Genomic DNA, 20059 nt, shown 5'->3' on the forward strand with positions numbered 1-20059 from the left:
GAGGACCACCACAGGGGCAATCACAGCACCCACTCAGAAAAGAGCAAAGGAGAGCCCAGCAGCCATGGTGCCGAAGCCACTGGAGGCTGTAGCAACGAGGCTACGCAAGAGAAACGAGCACTGGCACAGACCCCCACCCCTGAAGCCCTGCTACATTAGGCTGCCAGAAAAACACCACCCAAGAGCTACCAGACCCCATCCAGGTCAGTGCGACACCACACACCCCAAGCCCATTAACCCCCCCCAATATCAACTACAAAAAGCAAAGGTACGGCAAAACTATGGTGATGGAGACTAATATGGTAAATGGCCTGTATTTATATAGCGCTTTACACATCCACACATCCACACACTGGTGATGGCAGCTACATTGTAGCCACAGCCGCCCTGGGGCGCACTGACAGAGGCGAGGATGCCGGACACTGGCGCCACCGGGCCCTCTGACCGCCACCAGTAGGCAACGGGTGAAGTGTCTCGCCCAAGGACACAACGACCGAGACTGTCCGAGCTGGGGCTCGAACCGGCAACCTTCCGATTACAAGACGAACTCCCAACTCTTGAGCCACGATCGTCCCATATTAATAAATTGATTACAACAAACAATAATTGTCACTGAACTCTTTTTATTTACAGGCATTTTTAACATGTATGAACATAACACGAACAATTTTACATGGATATTTATTTGATGAGAAGAAAGTAAATAACAATAACTATAAAACAAGAGTATTTATAATGCATCAACAACAATCCAGCCTGGGATCCTCCCGGTTAAAAACACGGTCCAGGACTGGACACTCAGGCTAATCCTGCAGGGTCTGGTTCAGGAAAAGGTGGCGAACAACACAAACAGTTTTAGTAGAAAGGTGTGATTCCAATTAGTTGAAGAGATCAAAGCATTATTCAGATTATTAAGCTTAAGTAAAATATACTAATACGCTGTGAAAAGACTTAAATGTTATAGACTTCATCTGTGTAAACAAGCTTTTTTGTGAACTCTAAAATAAGCCTGTTTCTCCAAGAGGAGCGTCAGTAACCATCAGCATTTGTTCAGGAGGGAGACAAGCCGAGGACAAGCTCTTCAACCCCGGACCTGGGCCTGCTCAAGGTCACCAGGGATTGGCAGATGCAAGTGGACTTGGATCAGAGGATCATTTTTACCACAGAGATCATAACAACTACTCTGCGACCAGACCTCGTCTTTGGGTCTAACTCCCAAAAACTTGTGTACGTCATTGGGCTGACAGTACCATCGGTGTGTGGTTCTCCAGCTGCACCACAGCACACAGAAAGGCACTCCAGAGGGTCATCAATATGGCCCAAAAAATCATTGGACATCCTCTTCCTTCCATGAAGGACCTGTACAGCACTAAGTTAAGTTACTGAGTTGTGTTGTTTGTGTTGCGTTGTGATGTGTCGTATTTGTCGTGTTGTACATAGTGCCGACGTGGGACAGTTTTCCAGTTTGTGAGATGTGGGAAGCCAGATCGGGCGACCCCCTTCCGGCTCTCGTCTCTGCTCTCTCCTATCTGTCCCTTTTGTCTTACTTCTCTCTATCACCATTTCTTTCCCTTTGAAGAAGTGAGGCTCCAAAAATGTTAAAGAGGTAAGCATTACTTTTCAGTTGCAGTGAATTGATAGAAGAAGATAAATAGTAGAAAACTAAACAGAAGAAAGTCGACGAGAACCAATTTAACATAAACCAGTGACACACTCTGGGACCTGATCAACCCTGGCAGGGCCTCCTTGGATGAGGGTGTCTGGTGATAATGGCCGAAACACCCGATGAATCCAAGGTCCACTACTGACGATGTGTCCCAAATTTGAGTATGATAATCTAGATCAGATCTCTAGTTCCTAAACCTAACCAAGGAAGGAAAAAATGGCAGATTAGTGTGGTGGATCATAAATTTGATTAGTTTTGAAGTTGTACATCTCTGTTCCTTATATTTCATGTCATGCCCTTATTAATGTTTTATTTGTTGCTTTGACTGTTTTCGAATAGAATATGCAGTGGGAATATAGAGGGAGATAAGCAGTGAAAGTTTTGCCTGGGTTGATTGTGCGTCGATCCATTGTTAATGCCTCAGGGCTCCAGTAGGTGGGTTCGCGCGCTTCCTCCTTCACTCAATACAGACGAGTGAGAGTGAGAGCTGCGTGTCTGTGCCGTTCTTTCACCTCTCCTCACTATTTCCCCTGTTTAAGGTAACTGTCATGCACAAATCTGTATAAATGTGTGTTACTGTTGATTATTACATTGTTATCATTGGTTATTGTAGTGAAAGATGTGAATTGCGGACTATTTTGCTGAGAAGTTCCAGTTAATCTCTGTTGCTGCGTATGCTAGTTTTCGCTATTACTCCGCCATATTGTGTGAAGATTTTTCTGTTACTATCTGTATAAGTTAACTACTGAAAGACATGCAGTACTTAAAGTATTATTTCATTGCTGTGGAAAGTTAGTGACTGTGTCAGCTAACATGTGCGAGTTAAAAATATGTTTTTGTCTAATGCTACAGTTCATGTTATCTAAAGTATTCTCATCAGCTAATGCAGCGAACAATAGTCACTTAGTTTGGATACAGTTGTCCTGAGACTGAGTGCATCCATAAGAATATTGTTTTGGTTGTATTGCTTCTGAAACTCAATACAGACGAGTGAGAGTGAGAGCTGCGTGTCTGTGCCTTCCTTTCACCTCTCCTCACTATTTCCCCTGTTTAAGGGCACAACATTAGCTTGTGATAAAAGACCGAAGCACCCTGTGAAGTTTAGGCAACGATGTGTCCTGCTGGTAAAGTTTCTTGGCTGCCATCCCTCAAGATTTTCTCCATTTGAAGCGATGAATTATCAGGGACTGTAACATCTAGTCCTTTTTACTGAATCAGAATTAAGCTGTTTAATATGAAGCCTAAAAGTATTTGTCCCACATGTAAAAACAACACCTACCTTTCATCTCTAACCATCATTATTTTTTTCTGTGGTTTTCTTGTGTTGAACTCTGAAAAACGACATTTACTCTCTGCACGTGACTCCAACCAGCTTTAACCGATCAATAAATAAATCGATCACAGGCTGATCACAGCCGGCTGCTGCTGAGCGTCACGGCCATCAGGATGAAGGCTTCTGCTGATTTCTCCCTGTCCTCTGTCCCAGCAGAGAAATGACGCCCTCTGCTGGGATGAAGAAGAAACTGCAGCAGTGACTGCGCTCATGCAGCACATCAGGCTGCTTTTCAGATGAAAACGTTCCCTTTTGATAAAGCATGCAGGTGGGACAGGTGACCCTGACCCAGCTTACACATGATGCACTCAGTGTTTCTTCTTCACTCACCACTGTGCATGCAATCAATACTTATTATTAACCTTTGACTCTCTACCATGCTGTAGCTCATCACCGTTTCCATAGTGACACTGAAGCTTCCAGAAATCAACAGAGACTTCCACAGACTGTAGATAAAAGATGGAAACAGCAGGAATCCACAGCAATGCTTCTCTGAATGACATCATCAGTCCTTAGAGCGCCACTTCAGCTGGTTTAATGGACACAGCGCCGGCAGAGCGAACACTGCAGCGTGTCTGCTGTGGAAGACCTAAATGGACAGCCAGCCAATCAGAGAACCAGCTTGTGCACAGCAAATTCAAAAGTGTTAAATGTTTTGGTGTTAATAGTCTCCTTGCAAAAGTAGAGTTAATTTTACTCTAAGCAGAGTCACATTCTTTTAATGTAACTCTGAGGTGTAAAATGATAGTAGTTAAAATCGAGTGTTAAAAATGAGTGTTTCTCTGTCAAATCTGGAGGTGTTACAATGGAAACATTAACTCTTGACCTCTTAACTCTGAACTCCTACAGGGGCTATGACACCAACAGAGTAAATTCACAGACTCCGCCCCCAGCACGGCTCCAATCGAAGCTGAAGTGAAGCCGTTTCAGAACATTTTGCTCTACATATTTGAGTTGTTTGCCATGCTTGGTAAGTCATGTTTTCAAAGATTGTTTCAATTATTTCTATTAGCTTTTACTTCTGTGGCTCTTTGGAGTTGAGACAAAGCTGTGTGAAAGGCATTAGCCATGTTGCTCGCTGATAGCATAACATTCTGTTTTAGCTAGCTGAAAGGTATTGTTTGCGGGCAAATACCACAGCCTTGAAAAAAGCTTGCATGTGAATTTTCAGTCAAACTTTTGGTCAAATACACCTAAAACAATGTGTAGAATGTGAAATGTTGGTATAATGGTGCTACTTGAAGCCTGAAAACGATCGCCCATAAAAAAAACAACGAGCAAACAGCAGTAGCAGACGTCCTGACTGGATTCTACGTTAGCATAGATCCCTCCAGAGTTTTGTGCACACGGTTTAGGTAAAAATGAAAAAGGCTGAGGTTTTACATTTAGTTCAGTGTTACCTGTTGTCTGTGTCCTTGTCTTTTGGGAAAATACTTTACACAAGTAATGGCTCAAAGAGGATTCCTTTTTTTTTTACTGTGCTGCAATTGTTTACTGGATTATTTGTGCCATTAATTAGTGTCAACTAATTTTTATTCAATCTCCGCACAGGATATGCTTGTGAAGATGGAATATGGGGGAGAGCAGAAGTGCGTTGAAGTTCCACAAAGGGATGAATGAAGGACATGCATATTGTATTGAAGAAATAAGTGATGAGAATGCTGTTATTTGCATTTACCATGTCAGACCTTTTGATAAACACAATTCTAATGAAAGTGAGAACATGTATACTGTTACATCTTTCAGAAAATGTTTTGAAATTGTGGTGCACAGTTCAGAATAAATGTTTTTCAAAAACCATTGCATCTTTTTAGCAAATGTTTATTTCCAAAAGAAATTTCTAGAAGTTCAGAACAGTAAAATTCCCGCTTTTTAGAATGAATTAGAAGATAACTCTTACGTAGTTAAACTAAAATACTCTTTGAGAGTTAATATATAAACTCTTAACACCAAGTGTTAAATTATCAACTCCAGACAGATTTGGTGTTTAACACTAAATCAGAGTTAACGTACCAACTCTCCAAAAAGAGTTAAATTAACACTCTCTGGTGTGGACCCATATAGACACTTTAATAGTGTTGAAATCAAATCCGACAGTGTTAATTTGGACATGCTGGATTTGCTGTGTGATGAGGTCTTCATGGACTCTCTCCTGGTTTGTTAGCTGTGCACGTTTACCTGTGTAAGTCTGACACCCACCTGTGCACATCTGGACTCTTCTTCTGTGGTTTTGTCCTCCCAGAAACATTTTTGACTTTGGAACAAAATGAGAGTGAAATCATTTCAGGTGCTGATGAAACCTGATGAACTCAAAGTGTTCAGGCTGACGAGCGAAACACATCATTAAAACTCCCACCTGCCCCCCACACTCAGCTGTTTTTCATCTGCAGTAACCTTCATGTGTCTCATGAAGCCGTGCAAAGCTTCGCCTTCTGACTGTGAAGCTCGTCAGTCACAGACCTTCCTCACAGACCCATTGCGTCCTGATTGGGAGGTTTTTATTGTTTTTGCAGAATCTTTGAGGCCCGAGGACTTCATGAGCCGTCAGCAGATTTACACAGGAAACTAAAAGTTTCATGTCTGTGAAAAACTACCTGTGAGAGGCAGGTTGTAGTGCTGCTGTAGTCTGATCTACGTGACTGCACGAATCCACCAGTTCAGTTTATTGTGTGAAATCAATCAAATCACACTTGTGAACGCTGAGCTCTGAGCTGTCATGACTGATCACATGTGTGTGATACCGTGTGTGTCCTTTTCAGGAAGACAGAAACAAACTATAAGAAGGAGGATGATGTCACCTCCAGCAGGGATGGTGCACACGGCCTCAGAAACATCCACCACATGCGGTGCTGCTGTTACACTAATCTCAGCAGTGCAGGAAGTTACCTGTTAGTGACGCATGTGTTTACAACCACTGGAAACTAAATGTGACCAAAGCAAGAAGACGTGCAGATTCACTGACACACATCTGAGTTTCAGGGGCTCTGACAGGCAGACGTTTGGCTCCCCCGACTGGATGGAAGAGAAATTTGTAAAACTCACCTGTGTTATCTACAGTACAGGTGAGAACGCCACCACACGGTCAGATTTGAGATTTTAAAAGCTTCCAATGAGCCCACAGAACTCCTTCTCAGTTGCCTGTATGTGTCAACACACGCACACCTGGAGCCTGCAGGTTGGCCCCGCCCACACCTGCCCGCTGTGGGTCCACACAGAGAACAGTTAGATTTTTGTTGCTGTCCTGGAAACAGACGTTTTCCAGTCAGCAGGTAACACAGATTTAATACTACGTCTATTCTGTGAGCTTTACTGGACGCTTGTTTTAAACAGACGATGATAACGTGCTGAGAGTTCATCTGACTGAGACAGTAACACACACACAGCAGAAACATCACAGAGCTTTTATTTGGATGTGAAACAGAGCGCGCGGCTCTCAGGACATCACGCCTTTAGTCTGGATCTCTGAATGACATCGTGAGCTTTAAGAGCACCAGATTTGTGCTCCATTCCTTGTAACAACCAGACGACCATCGTTGGTCAGGGTCAGGCGCATCGTCCTGATGTCGGCGTTAATGGCGGTTCCAGAGCTCCAAACTGGTTTATCGTCCTGGGTGTACAGGACCAGGTTGGAATCCGACTGCAGGAGGAGCCGCGCAGGGTTTTTGCCGTTTGTGGCTGTGGCCCAGATAGGAGACCACTTGTAGACGACAAAGTTGCCATCTTCCTGCAAAGTGGAAGCAAAGAGAGCGGATCAGTTTGAACGTTTATACTGTGAGCTACAAATCATATGGACGACGATACGATTCGTTAAAACAAGGTAGAATAGCTGTGCAGCTTTCAGCAAATCAGGTGTTAAGTGAATATTCAGATGTAATTGTCAGCGTCTGAGACTTCCCACTTCTCTTTATTTCTGTATTCCTAACTTCCTGATCTCTTTGTTTTGGTGAAATCTCATCATTAGGGCTCTTTTATTCATAGATTCGTTTTATTGCCATTTTCTCAGGAAGGGTTTTCATAAACTTCACTAAAAAATCATTATCAAAAGAAAAGTTTTCTAGCCAGGAAAAAGTGGCCAGTAAAACTGATCTCTTTCTATATCTGCACGTTAAAGACCAGCTGTCAACTTTTAATGTTACCAGCTGTGTTTCTGGGCCATGTAATCATAAACTGATGAGGACAAGGTCACATTTTCCCACCTGTAGGATGGCTTTGAAGTCTCCATTTACACTGACGAGGGACTCGCCTTTACGCAGCTCCTGGTTAGTGCTGATGGAGTTCTTACTCATGATTCTAAAGGACAGAAGTTACAGTTATTTTCATTTAAGAGACATTTTACAGATTTCAGTTCAAATCAGAAACTGTGAATTTTAATGCGTGTAAATGAGCCTGCACCATATTTCAGTTTATTTTACCAAAAGATCAAATGCCTGCAGCTACAAACCCCAGGCAAGATTAATTCTTACAGCTGCTGCATTTATGTACAAAGCTGTAACTCACCGGCTATGAACGCAGAAACGTCAGTGGGAGAATCAGATGCTGAACGTGCTGCAGCGACAGAGCAGAGCCTCATTTATACTGTTTGATAGCAGCAAAGGGTGATGGGAGGGGAGATGGGGACATCAAGAAAGTCAGGTTTTTTTATTCCTTCTTCCTTGGAAATTCTTTTAAAAGAAAGTAAAATATGAGGATATGTTACCTAGAATTACCTCTGACAACAGATTTCTTCATGCTGAAACCCACACGTCCACACACTTTTATACAGGACACTGAAAATCTTTCACACACTCTAAATTTACAGTACTGGGCAAAAGTTTTAGGCAGGTGAGAAAGAAAAGCTGTAAACATGCTTTCAATAATGGAAGTGTTCATCGTGTATTTTCATCAGTCAACAAAATACAGTAAATGAACAAAAGAGAAATCTAAATCAAACCAGTACCTGGTGTGACCACCCTTTGCCTTCTTCTAAGTACATTTGCACACAGTTTTTGAAGAAACTCGGCTGGTGAGTTGATCCAAACATCTCAGAGAACTAAGCACAGATCTTCTGTGGATGTAGGCTTCCTCACATCCTTCATGTAATCCCAGACACACACAATGATGTTGAGATCAGGGCTCTGTGGGGGCCAGAGCATCACTTCCAGTACTTCTTGTTCTTCTTTACACTGAAGATAGTTCTTAATGACTTTGGCTGTGTGTTTGGGGTCGTTGTCCTGCTGCAGAATACATTTGGCATCACCTTGGCCTCCAGTAACGCTGTGAGGAACCTTGGAGTCATGTTTGACCAGGACATGTCCTTCAACGCACATATTAAACAAATATGTAAGACTGCTTTCTTCCATTTGCGCAACATCTCTAAAGTTAGAAATATCCTGTCTCAGAGTGACGCTGAAAAACTAGTTCATGCATTTATTACTTCCAGGCTGGACGACTGTAATTCATTATTATCAGGAAGTCCAAAAAACTCCCTGAAAAGCCTTCAGCTGATCCAAAATGCTGCAGCAAGAGTCCTGACAGGGACTAGAAAGAGAGAGCAGATTTCTCCTGTTTTGGCTTCCTGTTAAATCCAGAATTCAAAATCCTGCTCCTCACATACAAGGTCTTAAATAATCAGGCCCCATCTTGTCTTAATGACCTTGTAGTACCATATCACCCTATTAGAGCACTTCGCTCTCGCTCTGCAGGCCTACTTGTTGTTCCTAGAGTATTTAAAGTAGAATGGGAGGCAGAGCCTTCAGTTTTCAGGCCCCTCTTCTGTGGAACCAGCTTCCAGTTTGGATTCGGGAGACAGACACGATCTCTACTTTTAAAACTTCAGAATCTCGCTTCTCAACTTCATATCCCATTAGCCTCAGTCGACCCCCCTTCAACCCTACCCGCTCCAGTACCAAACGCAGCCCATACGCACGCCCATCCTGGGCTATCCCTGGTTCTGTCGGCACAACCCCCATATCTCCTGGTCATCGTGTCAGATCCTGGGCTGGGGTCCCCGCTGTTTACAAAGCTGTTTCAACCCTGAGACCAGAATGGATCCCGCAAAACTACCCCCTTCAGAGCCCATTGATCTGGAGAAGATTCCTCAAGTCTTCCATGATCTCTCCGAGGTTCGGAGATACACTCTAACCTACCCCCGCTCACCCCTATGACCCCCTATATGTACCGAGACGCTGACAGGTTTTCGTAACCAGGGTGTTAATGTGACAGGACCATGACAGGTCCTGAGTGATGTGGACACCCAGGTACTGGAAGCTGTCCACTCTCTCCACTGGCGCGCCACTGATGATTAGGGACTCACCTGTTTTGTAGCAAAGTCCGCGATCAGCTCTGCTGATGTTTAGGAGGAGGTTGTTCTCCTGGCACCAGTTCTTCAGGATCCTCATCTCCTCCAGGTCGGCCTTCTCGGTGGTGTCAGAGACCAGGCACACCACAACGGTGTCGTCAGCAAACTTGACAATGGAGGTGGTGTCTGATGTGGCTACACAGTCATAAGTGTACAGTGAGTACAGCAGGGGGCTTAAAACACAGCCCTGAGGCGCTCCAGTGCTGAGTGAGATGGAGGGGGAGACTTGTTCTCCCACCCTTACCGATTGGGGTCCGTCTGTGAGGAAGTCGAGGATCCACTGACACAGTGATGAGCTGAGTCCTAGATCCTTCATGTGAAAAGCTTTGAGGGAATTATTGTGCTGAATGCTGAACTGTAGTCCATGAACGGATAAGAGAGGAGCGAGCCAAAAACAGGAAACACCTATTTCTTATGAGGGTGGCAAAGGTTAAACATTGAAGAGTATATAAATGATGTTTTACACACATATTGCAATCGTGCTCATATGAGTTGTAACTCAGCCCTAAGAAGGTCAAAAGCTTCGTTCAGCGTGACCGTCTGAACTGATATGCTGCAGGGATGGCGTGGAGTGTAGTGAATGGATGCATAACAGGCTTACATACACAAACATCACATAGATTTATTTTCTAGGGTAAAGGTGGAACACGTCTTGCTTTGTCTTTGCTTAGCAACTAGTGATGCAGAAGGTGTTAAAGATAAGCCATGAATAAGTCAACAGGAAACGTGTTGGGGTGCGACGGCTGAAACAAAATGTTGCAGATAACGGAAACTTGTCTAACTGTCATTAGCTGTAACTTTTGCACGTTATGTATCTGCTTGAAGCAAAAAGGGGCGTAAACCCTGATAGACAAAAATTTTGGAGTGTGCTTTCTAGTGGAGATTTATGCTGATATGGTGATGGTGTATATCTGACCCTGGGTGGGTTTAATACAATTAAAAGTGTTGCTCACACACATAAAGAGCATTGAGATTAAGTAAAGTTAATATAAAGGATAGAGCCCAGAACGGGATATTTTGAACCAACTTTGAATAATTAAGGGAACATTAGATGAACACAGTAGATTATTGAGGCGTAGCAGAGGGAGGCGTTTTGTTTTCTGACTTTACAGGAGAAGATTCCAGAACCAGAGCGAAACCACGGAGAGGTTGGTGAGAATCCAGAAACCAACCATCAGAAAGGGGAACTCACAAGAAGCACAGAGAACCACAGCTCCAGGAAATGTTGCTTAGGAGACTAAAAGCTCGTTGGACACACGTTAAATGTGAGCATAAAAGTAATGAAGAGTAATGAGAAGGACTTTAGGAATAGTTTGCAGGATTTCTGTGTTATTTAAATTGCCCAAGAATAGTGTTAAGACCGGATATATGTTACCCGTAGAGGGGGTGAAAACAGTCTCCATATTCTGGAATATGTCAAATTAAAGATCGTTTTTTGAGCTATGACCACTTTGAGCCGTGTCTTTCTTTGCCGTAAAGAATACAAAGAACTGGATTTAATACCCTGCTGTCTTGCAACATCTGATTAACAATGTCTTTCGTGACATGCTAGGCTGGTGGCCGTTGGCATATTTGGATTACTTTTTGATCTACTCTGGTCCCAAGAAGACCATGTTACTCATCTTAGGGTGGTGCTTAACAGACAGTTCGAACACCAGCTAGTCTGTGAGCTGGAGAAATGTGCCCGCTATCAAAGCTCCACCCCCTTCTTCGGCTTCATTAACTCTTTGTGGCAATGATCGGACCGACAGTGCATATCGGCGTGTTTGGGTTCCTTTATTTTGTTCAACAGCTCTTTTAGGCACAACTCGAGCCAGGAGTCTGCTCGTCTCGCAGCGTCCTCCACTGCACACACACAGTTTCTGCCAACACTATATATAAGGAGAGAGTCACTGGTCTCACCGCACCACCCCTCCACTGCCAGCAGGCCAGAGACCACCCCCCTGCCACACTCTTCTATGGTTTACCCATGGATTCGCAGAAGGTTCAAGCTGTTGCTCAGTGGCTGCAACCAACTAGCCTCAAACAGCTGCAGGGGTTTCATTAACTTCTATCGGTGCTTTTGTGACATGTTCTATTTTCTTATTGACATTTCTTCCCAGGAGGCTTTGGGAAAATGGCGCACGTCACCCGAATGACTACTTCTTCCGTCTGAGAGTGATTGTGAGAAATTCTCTGTCTATCTTGGACTTAACTGGATTGTCATTCACTGGCAATGCTACACACCAGTCACCATGAGCTCCAGGCCTGTCTGCTTTTGTGATTTCAGAGTCTGTCACAGCTCCTAAGAATGGTGCTGTAACGGTCGCAAGGTAATGTGAAGGGGACCAGATGGGAGAAAACAACCACACGAGCCTTCAAACGCCTTTCAGAGCTCTGAATATGTTTGTCTTAAACAAATACAGAGGTTTAACACTCTCAACAGCGACACATCTAAAGACGAACAACCCAGCCTCTCAAAAAAACCTCCTTAAATAGATGCCGGTCATACCACCACCAATAAAAGACTTCCCCCCGACACGGCCCAGCTACAAAAAACCTATACGGTGAAATACTTCAGTTATTCTAACACACCTCACACATATCTGATCACAAACACACTCCAGCTAAATAATATACAAACTAACTAAATCCAATCAAACTGAAAGTTCAGCTGGGAAAGGCTCCAGCACCCCCACAACCCTGACAAGGATAAGTGGAGGAGAAGGGATAGATGGCTGGAAAATTAACTGATCCAGTGTCTGTGACCAGGATGGAAACTGCATTGTTCTTCCTCATCCCGAGGTTGTTGTCACACCTGCACTGCAGGTAAACTGCCTGGCTTAGTATGAATGATATCTCTGATTAACTGAAAAAGAGACATCAGTGCACAAAACTTCAGATGGCAAGTTTTCAAGGCTGCCAAAAACATCCTCATACTCAGCGTGACTGATTAGTATGATCAGAAACTGCCAAAAGAACAGAGTCGAACTCTGTCCGGTTGTAATACAAGACATTTACTGCCAAGCAGTCCTGATTTGATAAACGAACATCACACCCTCAGTATATTCCTCTATGTCCACACAGTCCCCAGATGTTGTCTGAAAATGCTCCATGGTGTGCACTCCAAGCAGCCCATAGCATTGGAACAGCCTCCTGTGCCCACACTACAACGTCCACGACCACAGGCGGCTCTTTTCTCACTCTGGGCGTGTACACTGTGTTCATCAGCAAAGTGAGATGGTTGGAGCTTCCAGTGTGAGGTAAGGGGGCTGCAGTGTATTCATTGTTGATATTTATGAGTCCCTCTGTTTGCACACATAACACGCTGTTGCATGTTGAGAGCAAACAGACGTAAGCCTTGTTGAAACTCCTTGCAAAGATGTGAAATGCATCTGTGATTTGAGGACAGTGCTGTAGTTCTCTCATCGCCTGCTTTACATCTGGACTCGGCAGAATTTGCACTGCGGTAATGATGCTTTGTCATAGCTCGCGTGGTAGACAGAAAGGCCAGCATTTCACAGTCATCAATTCCACATCAGGAGACCAGGAGATGCCAGCAAATCAAAATATTTCCATAAAAGATGACCAAAAGAAGAATTGACTTTATGTACACTAAGCTTGGATACAGTAAACACATTGATGAACGGAGCAGAAACACAGGCTCTATGTTTGCTGCTTAGCAGACTGACCAGCAGTGCACTCAGCTTTAGGCAGACTTTACTTGATGTATCACTCCTCCACCTTATCCTGGTGGAAGAGTTTGTGTGACCGATTGATCCTTGGCTCTTTGTTATTGATAGAAATTCACCCCTGGTTGAGTTCAAACAGACTTGCATCGACTGGTTCAGTGCTTGTATGTTGGGGTTTACTCCAGTGAATGAAGGGGTCACTTTCCTGGTATTTGACTTGAGCACAGGTTCTGACTGTTGTCTGCACTTTAGATGCTAAACTTGACTTGTGTTCGGTTGTTGGAAGGAGCTTTGCAGTTTTGAAAGTCAAACTGATGTTAGTTTGGAGAACCAATGAAACCCCGGAACAATCTTAAGCATCTGGCTGTCAGCGTGAAACCGTTTGGACAAAGCCATCACCTTGATGCATCATCCAGGTAAGTAAATCCCAAAGAGTTGATTCTGTTCATCTGGATGTTTTCAGTGGGAGAAACATTTTGTCACTCATCCAAGTTCTTCAGTCTCAGCTGACTGCAGGTTTCCAACCTTACAAACAGGACATTTGCACAATGACTGAAACCAGCGCAGTGAAAGAACAACGGGCTGAGAGGTCAGCTCATCATGAATATGCAAATTTCCATGACCTTTGATCAACAACCACTGATCAAAGCTCACAGCATTGTAAGATGGTGACAGATGTACCCTTAGGCCCCCTCCTCGATTCAGAGATGGTCTTTCCTTTTTCACGTAAATGGCCTCCTTGACTCCGCCCTCATTTCTCCCACTGAAAACGTTACGTCCAGATGAACAGAATCAACTTTTTGGGACAAAGCCACCACTTCTGTCTGATTCACAGCTGAAGAATGAGGCTGCTCAGCATTGCCCTGTCACACCTGTCCGGCAGGTAAACGTATCAGTTTGAAGGATATTTGGTGATTTCCTGAAAGAGGGGAAACATCAGGGGAAGCCCTCCAGAAAAATCTAAAACTTCCTCGTTGTCAGTGTGACTGACTATTTAGCTTCTAACACCAATTTCAAACACCTGTGTAGACACCTGTGGGTGTGAGTGCTCGTGTTTATAAGGTTTCTCCATTCGAGTTTTTACAGTAGGTAGGTGCAGGGAGCCACAGCCCTGCCCCCCAGGACATGAAGCATGCATAGAGGAGGCCCCACACATCTAGAGCCCCCCACAGCCTCAGGAGGACCACCACAGGGGCAATCACAGCACCCACTCAGAAAAGAGCAAAGGAGAGCCCAGCAGCCATGGTGCCGAAGCCACTGGAGGCTGTAGCAACGAGGCTACGCAAGAGAAACGAGCACTGGCACAGACCCCCACCCCTGAAGCCCTGCTACATTAGGCTGCCAGAAAAACACCACCCAAGAGCTACCAGACCCCATCCAGGTCAGTGCGACACCACACACCCCAAGCCCATTAACCCCCCCCAATATCAACTACAAAAAGCAAAGGTACGGCAAAACTATGGTGATGGAGACTAATATGGTAAATGGCCTGTATTTATATAGCGCTTTACACATCCACACATCCACACACTGGTGATGGCAGCTACATTGTAGCCACAGCCGCCCTGGGGCGCACTGACAGAGGCGAGGATGCCGGACACTGGCGCCACCGGGCCCTCTGACCGCCACCAGTAGGCAACGGGTGAAGTGTCTCGCCCAAGGACACAACGACCGAGACTGTCCGAGCTGGGGCTCGAACCGGCAACCTTCCGATTACAAGACGAACTCCCAACTCTTGAGCCACGATCGTCCCATATTAATAAATTGATTACAACAAACAATAATTGTCACTGAACTCTTTTTATTTACAGGCATTTTTAACATGTATGAACATAACACGAACAATTTTACATGGATATTTATTTGATGAGAAGAAAGTAAATAACAATAACTATAAAACAAGAGTATTTATAATGCATCAACAACAATCCAGCCTGGGATCCTCCCGGTTAAAAACACGGTCCAGGACTGGACACTCAGGCTAATCCTGCAGGGTCTGGTTCAGGAAAAGGTGGCGAACAACACAAACAGTTTTAGTAGAAAGGTGTGATTCCAATTAGTTGAAGAGATCAAAGCATTATTCAGATTATTAAGCTTAAGTAAAATATACTAATACGCTGTGAAAAGACTTAAATGTTATAGACTTCATCTGTGTAAACAAGCTTTTTTGTGAACTCTAAAATAAGCCTGTTTCTCCAAGAGGAGCGTCAGTAACCATCAGCATTTGTTCAGGAGGGAGACAAGCCGAGGACAAGCTCTTCAACCCCGGACCTGGGCCTGCTCAAGGTCACCAGGGATTGGCAGATGCAAGTGGACTTGGATCAGAGGATCATTTTTACCACAGAGATCATAACAACTACTCTGCGACCAGACCTCGTCTTTGGGTCTAACTCCCAAAAACTTGTGTACGTCATTGGGCTGACAGTACCATCGGTGTGTGGTTCTCCAGCTGCACCACAGCACACAGAAAGGCACTCCAGAGGGTCATCAATATGGCCCAAAAAATCATTGGACATCCTCTTCCTTCCATGAAGGACCTGTACAGCACTAAGTTAAGTTACTGAGTTGTGTTGTTTGTGTTGCGTTGTGATGTGTCGTATTTGTCGTGTTGTACATAGTGCCGACGTGGGACAGTTTTCCAGTTTGTGAGATGTGGGAAGCCAGATCGGGCGACCCCCTTCCGGCTCTCGTCTCTGCTCTCTCCTATCTGTCCCTTTTGTCTTACTTCTCTCTATCACCATTTCTTTCCCTTTGAAGAAGTGAGGCTCCAAAAATGTTAAAGAGGTAAGCATTACTTTTCAGTTGCAGTGAATTGATAGAAGAAGATAAATAGTAGAAAACTAAACAGAAGAAAGTCGACGAGAACCAATTTAACATAAACCAGTGACACACTCTGGGACCTGATCAACCCTGGCAGGGCCTCCTTGGATGAGGGTGTCTGGTGATAATGGCCGAAACACCCGATGAATCCAAGGTCCACTACTGACGATGTGTCCCAAATTTGAGTATGATAATCTAGATCAGATCTCTAGTTCCTAAACCTAACCAAGGAAGGAAAAAATGGCAGATTAGTGTGGTGGATCATAAATTTGATTAGTTTTGAAGTTGTACATCTCTGTTCCTTATATTTCATGTCATGCCCTTATTAATGTTTTATTTGTTGCTTTGACTGTTTTCGAATAGAATATGCAGTGGGAATATAGAGGGAGATAAGCAGTGAAAGTTTTGCCTGGGTTGATTGTGCGTCGATCCATTGTTAATGCCTCAGGGCTCCAGTAGGTGGGTTCGCGCGCTTCCTCCTTCACTCAATACAGACGAGTGAGAGTGAGAGCTGCGTGTCTGTGCCGTTCTTTCACCTCTCCTCACTATTTCCCCTGTTTAAGGTAACTGTCATGCACAAATCTGTATAAATGTGTGTTACTGTTGATTATTACATTGTTATCATTGGTTATTGTAGTGAAAGATGTGAATTGCGGACTATTTTGCTGAGAAGTTCCAGTTAATCTCTGTTGCTGCGTATGCTAGTTTTCGCTATTACTCCGCCATATTGTGTGAAGATTTTTCTGTTACTATCTGTATAAGTTAACTACTGAAAGACATGCAGTACTTAAAGTATTATTTCATTGCTGTGGAAAGTTAGTGACTGTGTCAGCTAACATGTGCGAGTTAAAAATATGTTTTTGTCTAATGCTACAGTTCATGTTATCTAAAGTATTCTCATCAGCTAATGCAGCGAACAATAGTCACTTAGTTTGGATACAGTTGTCCTGAGACTGAGTGCATCCATAAGAATATTGTTTTGGTTGTATTGCTTCTGAAACTCAATACAGACGAGTGAGAGTGAGAGCTGCGTGTCTGTGCCTTCCTTTCACCTCTCCTCACTATTTCCCCTGTTTAAGGGCACAACATTAGCTTGTGATAAAAGACCGAAGCACCCTGTGAAGTTTAGGCAACGATGTGTCCTGCTGGTAAAGTTTCTTGGCTGCCATCCCTCAAGATTTTCTCCATTTGAAGCGATGAATTATCAGGGACTGTAACATCTAGTCCTTTTTACTGAATCAGAATTAAGCTGTTTAATATGAAGCCTAAAAGTATTTGTCCCACATGTAAAAACAACACCTACCTTTCATCTCTAACCATCATTATTTTTTTCTGTGGTTTTCTTGTGTTGAACTCTGAAAAACGACATTTACTCTCTGCACGTGACTCCAACCAGCTTTAACCGATCAATAAATAAATCGATCACAGGCTGATCACAGCCGGCTGCTGCTGAGCGTCACGGCCATCAGGATGAAGGCTTCTGCTGATTTCTCCCTGTCCTCTGTCCCAGCAGAGAAATGACGCCCTCTGCTGGGATGAAGAAGAAACTGCAGCAGTGACTGCGCTCATGCAGCACATCAGGCTGCTTTTCAGATGAAAACGTTCCCTTTTGATAAAGCATGCAGGTGGGACAGGTGACCCTGACCCAGCTTACACATGATGCACTCAGTGTTTCTTCTTCACTCACCACTGTGCATGCAATCAATACTTATTATTAACCTTTGACTCTCTACCATGCTGTAGCTCATCACCGTTTCCATAGTGACACTGAAGCTTCCAGAAATCAACAGAGACTTCCACAGACTGTAGATAAAAGATGGAAACAGCAGGAATCCACAGCAATGCTTCTCTGAATGACATCATCAGTCCTTAGAGCGCCACTTCAGCTGGTTTAATGGACACAGCGCCGGCAGAGCGAACACTGCAGCGTGTCTGCTGTGGAAGACCTAAATGGACAGCCAGCCAATCAGAGAACCAGCTTGTGCACAGCAAATTCAAAAGTGTTAAATGTTTCGGTGTTAATAGTCTCCTTGCAAAAGTAGAGTTAATTTTACTCTAAGCAGAGTCACATTCTTTTAATGTAACTCTGAGGTGTAAAATGATAGTAGTTAAAATCGAGTGTTAAAAATGAGTGTTTCTCTGTCAAATCTGGAGGTGTTACAATGGAAACATTAACTCTTGACCTCTTAACTCTGAACTCCTACAGGGGCTATGACACCAACAGAGTAAATTCACAGACTCCGCCCCCAGCACGGCTCCAATCGAAGCTGAAGTGAAGCCGTTTCAGAACATTTTGCTCTACATATTTGAGTTGTTTGCCATGCTTGGTAAGTCATGTTTTCAAAGATTGTTTCAATTATTTCTATTAGCTTTTACTTCTGTGGCTCTTTGGAGTTGAGACAAAGCTGTGTGAAAGGCATTAGCCATGTTGCTCGCTGATAGCATAATATTCTGTTTTAGCTAGCTGAAAGGTATTGTTTGCGGGCAAATACCACAGCCTTGAAAAAAGCTTGCATGTGAATTTTCAGTCAAACTTTTGGTCAAATACACCTAAAACAATGTGTAGAATGTGAAATGTTGGTATAATGGTGCTACTTGAAGCCTGAAAACGATCGCCCATAAAAAAAACAACGAGCAAACAGCAGTAGCAGACGTCCTGACTGGATTCTACGTTAGCATAGATCCCTCCAGAGTTTTGTGCACACGGTTTAGGTAAAAATGAAAAAGGCTGAGGTTTTACATTTAGTTCAGTGTTACCTGTTGTCTGTGTCCTTGTCTTTTGGGAAAATACTTTACACAAGTAATGGCTCAAAGAGGATTCCTTTTTTTTTTACTGTGCTGCAATTGTTTACTGGATTATTTGTGCCATTAATTAGTGTCAACTAATTTTTATTCAATCTCCGCACAGGATATGCTTGTGAAGATGGAATATGGGGGAGAGCAGAAGTGCGTTGAAGTTCCACAAAGGGATGAATGAAGGACATGCATATTGTATTGAAGAAATAAGTGATGAGAATGCTGTTATTTGCATTTACCATGTCAGACCTTTTGATAAACACAATTCTAATGAAAGTGAGAACATGTATACTGTTACATCTTTCAGAAAATGTTTTGAAATTGTGGTGCACAGTTCAGAATAAATGTTTTTCAAAAACCATTGCATCTTTTTAGTAAATGTTTATTTCCAAAAGAAATTTCTAGAAGTTCAGAACAGTAAAATTCCCGCTTTTTAGAATGAATTAGAAGATAACTCTTACGTAGTTAAACTAAAATACTCTTTGAGAGTTAATATATAAACTCTTAACACCAAGTGTTAAATTATCAACTCCAGACAGATTTGGTGTTTAACACTAAATCAGAGTTAACGTACCAACTCTCCAAAAACAGTTAAATTAACACTCTCTGGTGTGGACCCATATAGACACTTTAATAGTGTTGAAATCAAATCCGACAGTGTTAATTTGGACATGCTGGATTTGCTGTGTGATGAGGTCTTCATGGACTCTCTCCTGGTTTGTTAGCTGTGCACGTTTACCTGTGTAAGTCTGACACCCACCTGTGCACATCTGGACTCTTCTTCTGTGGTTTTGTCCTCCCAGAAACATTTTTGACTTTGGAACAAAATGAGAGTGAAATCATTTCAGGTGCTGATGAAACCTGATGAACTCAAAGTGTTCAGGCTGACGAGCGAAACACATCATTAAAACTCCCACCTGCCCCCCACACTCAGCTGTTTTTCATCTGCAGTAACCTTCATGTGTCTCATGAAGCCGTGCAAAGCTTCGCCTTCTGACTGTGAAGCTCGTCAGTCACAGACCTTCCTCACAGACCCATTGCGTCCTGATTGGGAGGTTTTTATTGTTTTTGCAGAATCTTTGAGGCCCGAGGACTTCATGAGCCGTCAGCAGATTTACACAGGAAACTAAAAGTTTCATGTCTGTGAAAAACTACCTGTGAGAGGCAGGTTGTAGTGCTGCTGTAGTCTGATCTACGTGACTGCACGAATCCACCAGTTCAGTTTATTGTGTGAAATCAATCAAATCACACTTGTGAACGCTGAGCTCTGAGCTGTCATGACTGATCACATGTGTGTGATACCGTGTGTGTCCTTTTCAGGAAGACAGAAACAAACTATAAGAAGGAGGATGATGTCACCTCCAGCAGGGATGGTGCACACGGCCTCAGAAACATCCACCACATGCGGTGCTGCTGTTACACTAATCTCAGCAGTG

General features: G+C 43.5%; 1 protein-coding gene and 2 long non-coding RNA genes across 3 annotated transcripts; 2 read left to right on the forward strand and 1 right to left on the reverse strand.

Annotated features, from left to right (window-relative positions):
- The first annotated feature begins 3627 nt into the window (after positions 1-3627).
- On the forward strand, positions 3628-4799 carry LOC309720249. Its single transcript, XR_014280450.1, has 2 exons — positions 3628-3969; positions 4551-4799. It is a non-coding gene; the product is annotated as an uncharacterized lncRNA (long non-coding RNA).
- A 1585-nt stretch (positions 4800-6384) lies between these two features.
- LOC309720245 (B-type lectin plumieribetin-like) lies at positions 6385-10768 on the reverse strand. The gene is made up of 4 exons (XM_082556947.1): positions 7936-10768; positions 7497-7660; positions 7196-7289; positions 6385-6723 (listed from the first exon to the last, which is right to left on the reverse strand). The coding sequence occupies exons 3-4, from the start codon at positions 7283-7285 to the stop codon at positions 6481-6483; spliced, it is 333 nt and encodes a 110-aa protein (XP_082413073.1). The 5' UTR covers positions 7286-7289; positions 7497-7660; positions 7936-10768; the 3' UTR covers positions 6385-6480.
- Positions 10769-15677: 4909 nt separating this feature from the next.
- LOC309720247 lies at positions 15678-18984 on the forward strand. Its single transcript, XR_014280449.1, has 3 exons — positions 15678-16390; positions 17338-18154; positions 18736-18984. It is a non-coding gene; the product is annotated as an uncharacterized lncRNA (long non-coding RNA).
- Positions 18985-20059: the final 1075 nt, after the last annotated feature.

Source organism: Aulonocara stuartgranti (assembly GCF_965226115.1).
Source record: "Aulonocara stuartgranti genome assembly, chromosome: 13".
NCBI classification, from domain to species: domain Eukaryota; kingdom Metazoa; phylum Chordata; class Actinopteri; order Cichliformes; family Cichlidae; genus Aulonocara; species Aulonocara stuartgranti.

Excerpts from the sequence above, each read along its gene's own strand:
- LOC309720245 (XM_082556947.1), bottom strand. The coding sequence starts at position 7,285 with ATGAGTAAGAACTCCATCAGCACTAACCAGGAGCTGCGTAAAGGCGAG. Across the intron at positions 6,724-7,195 it reads ACTTCAAAGCCATCCTACAG|GAAGATGGCAACTTTGTCGT; the intron begins GTGGGAAAATGT and ends TCCACTTTGCAG.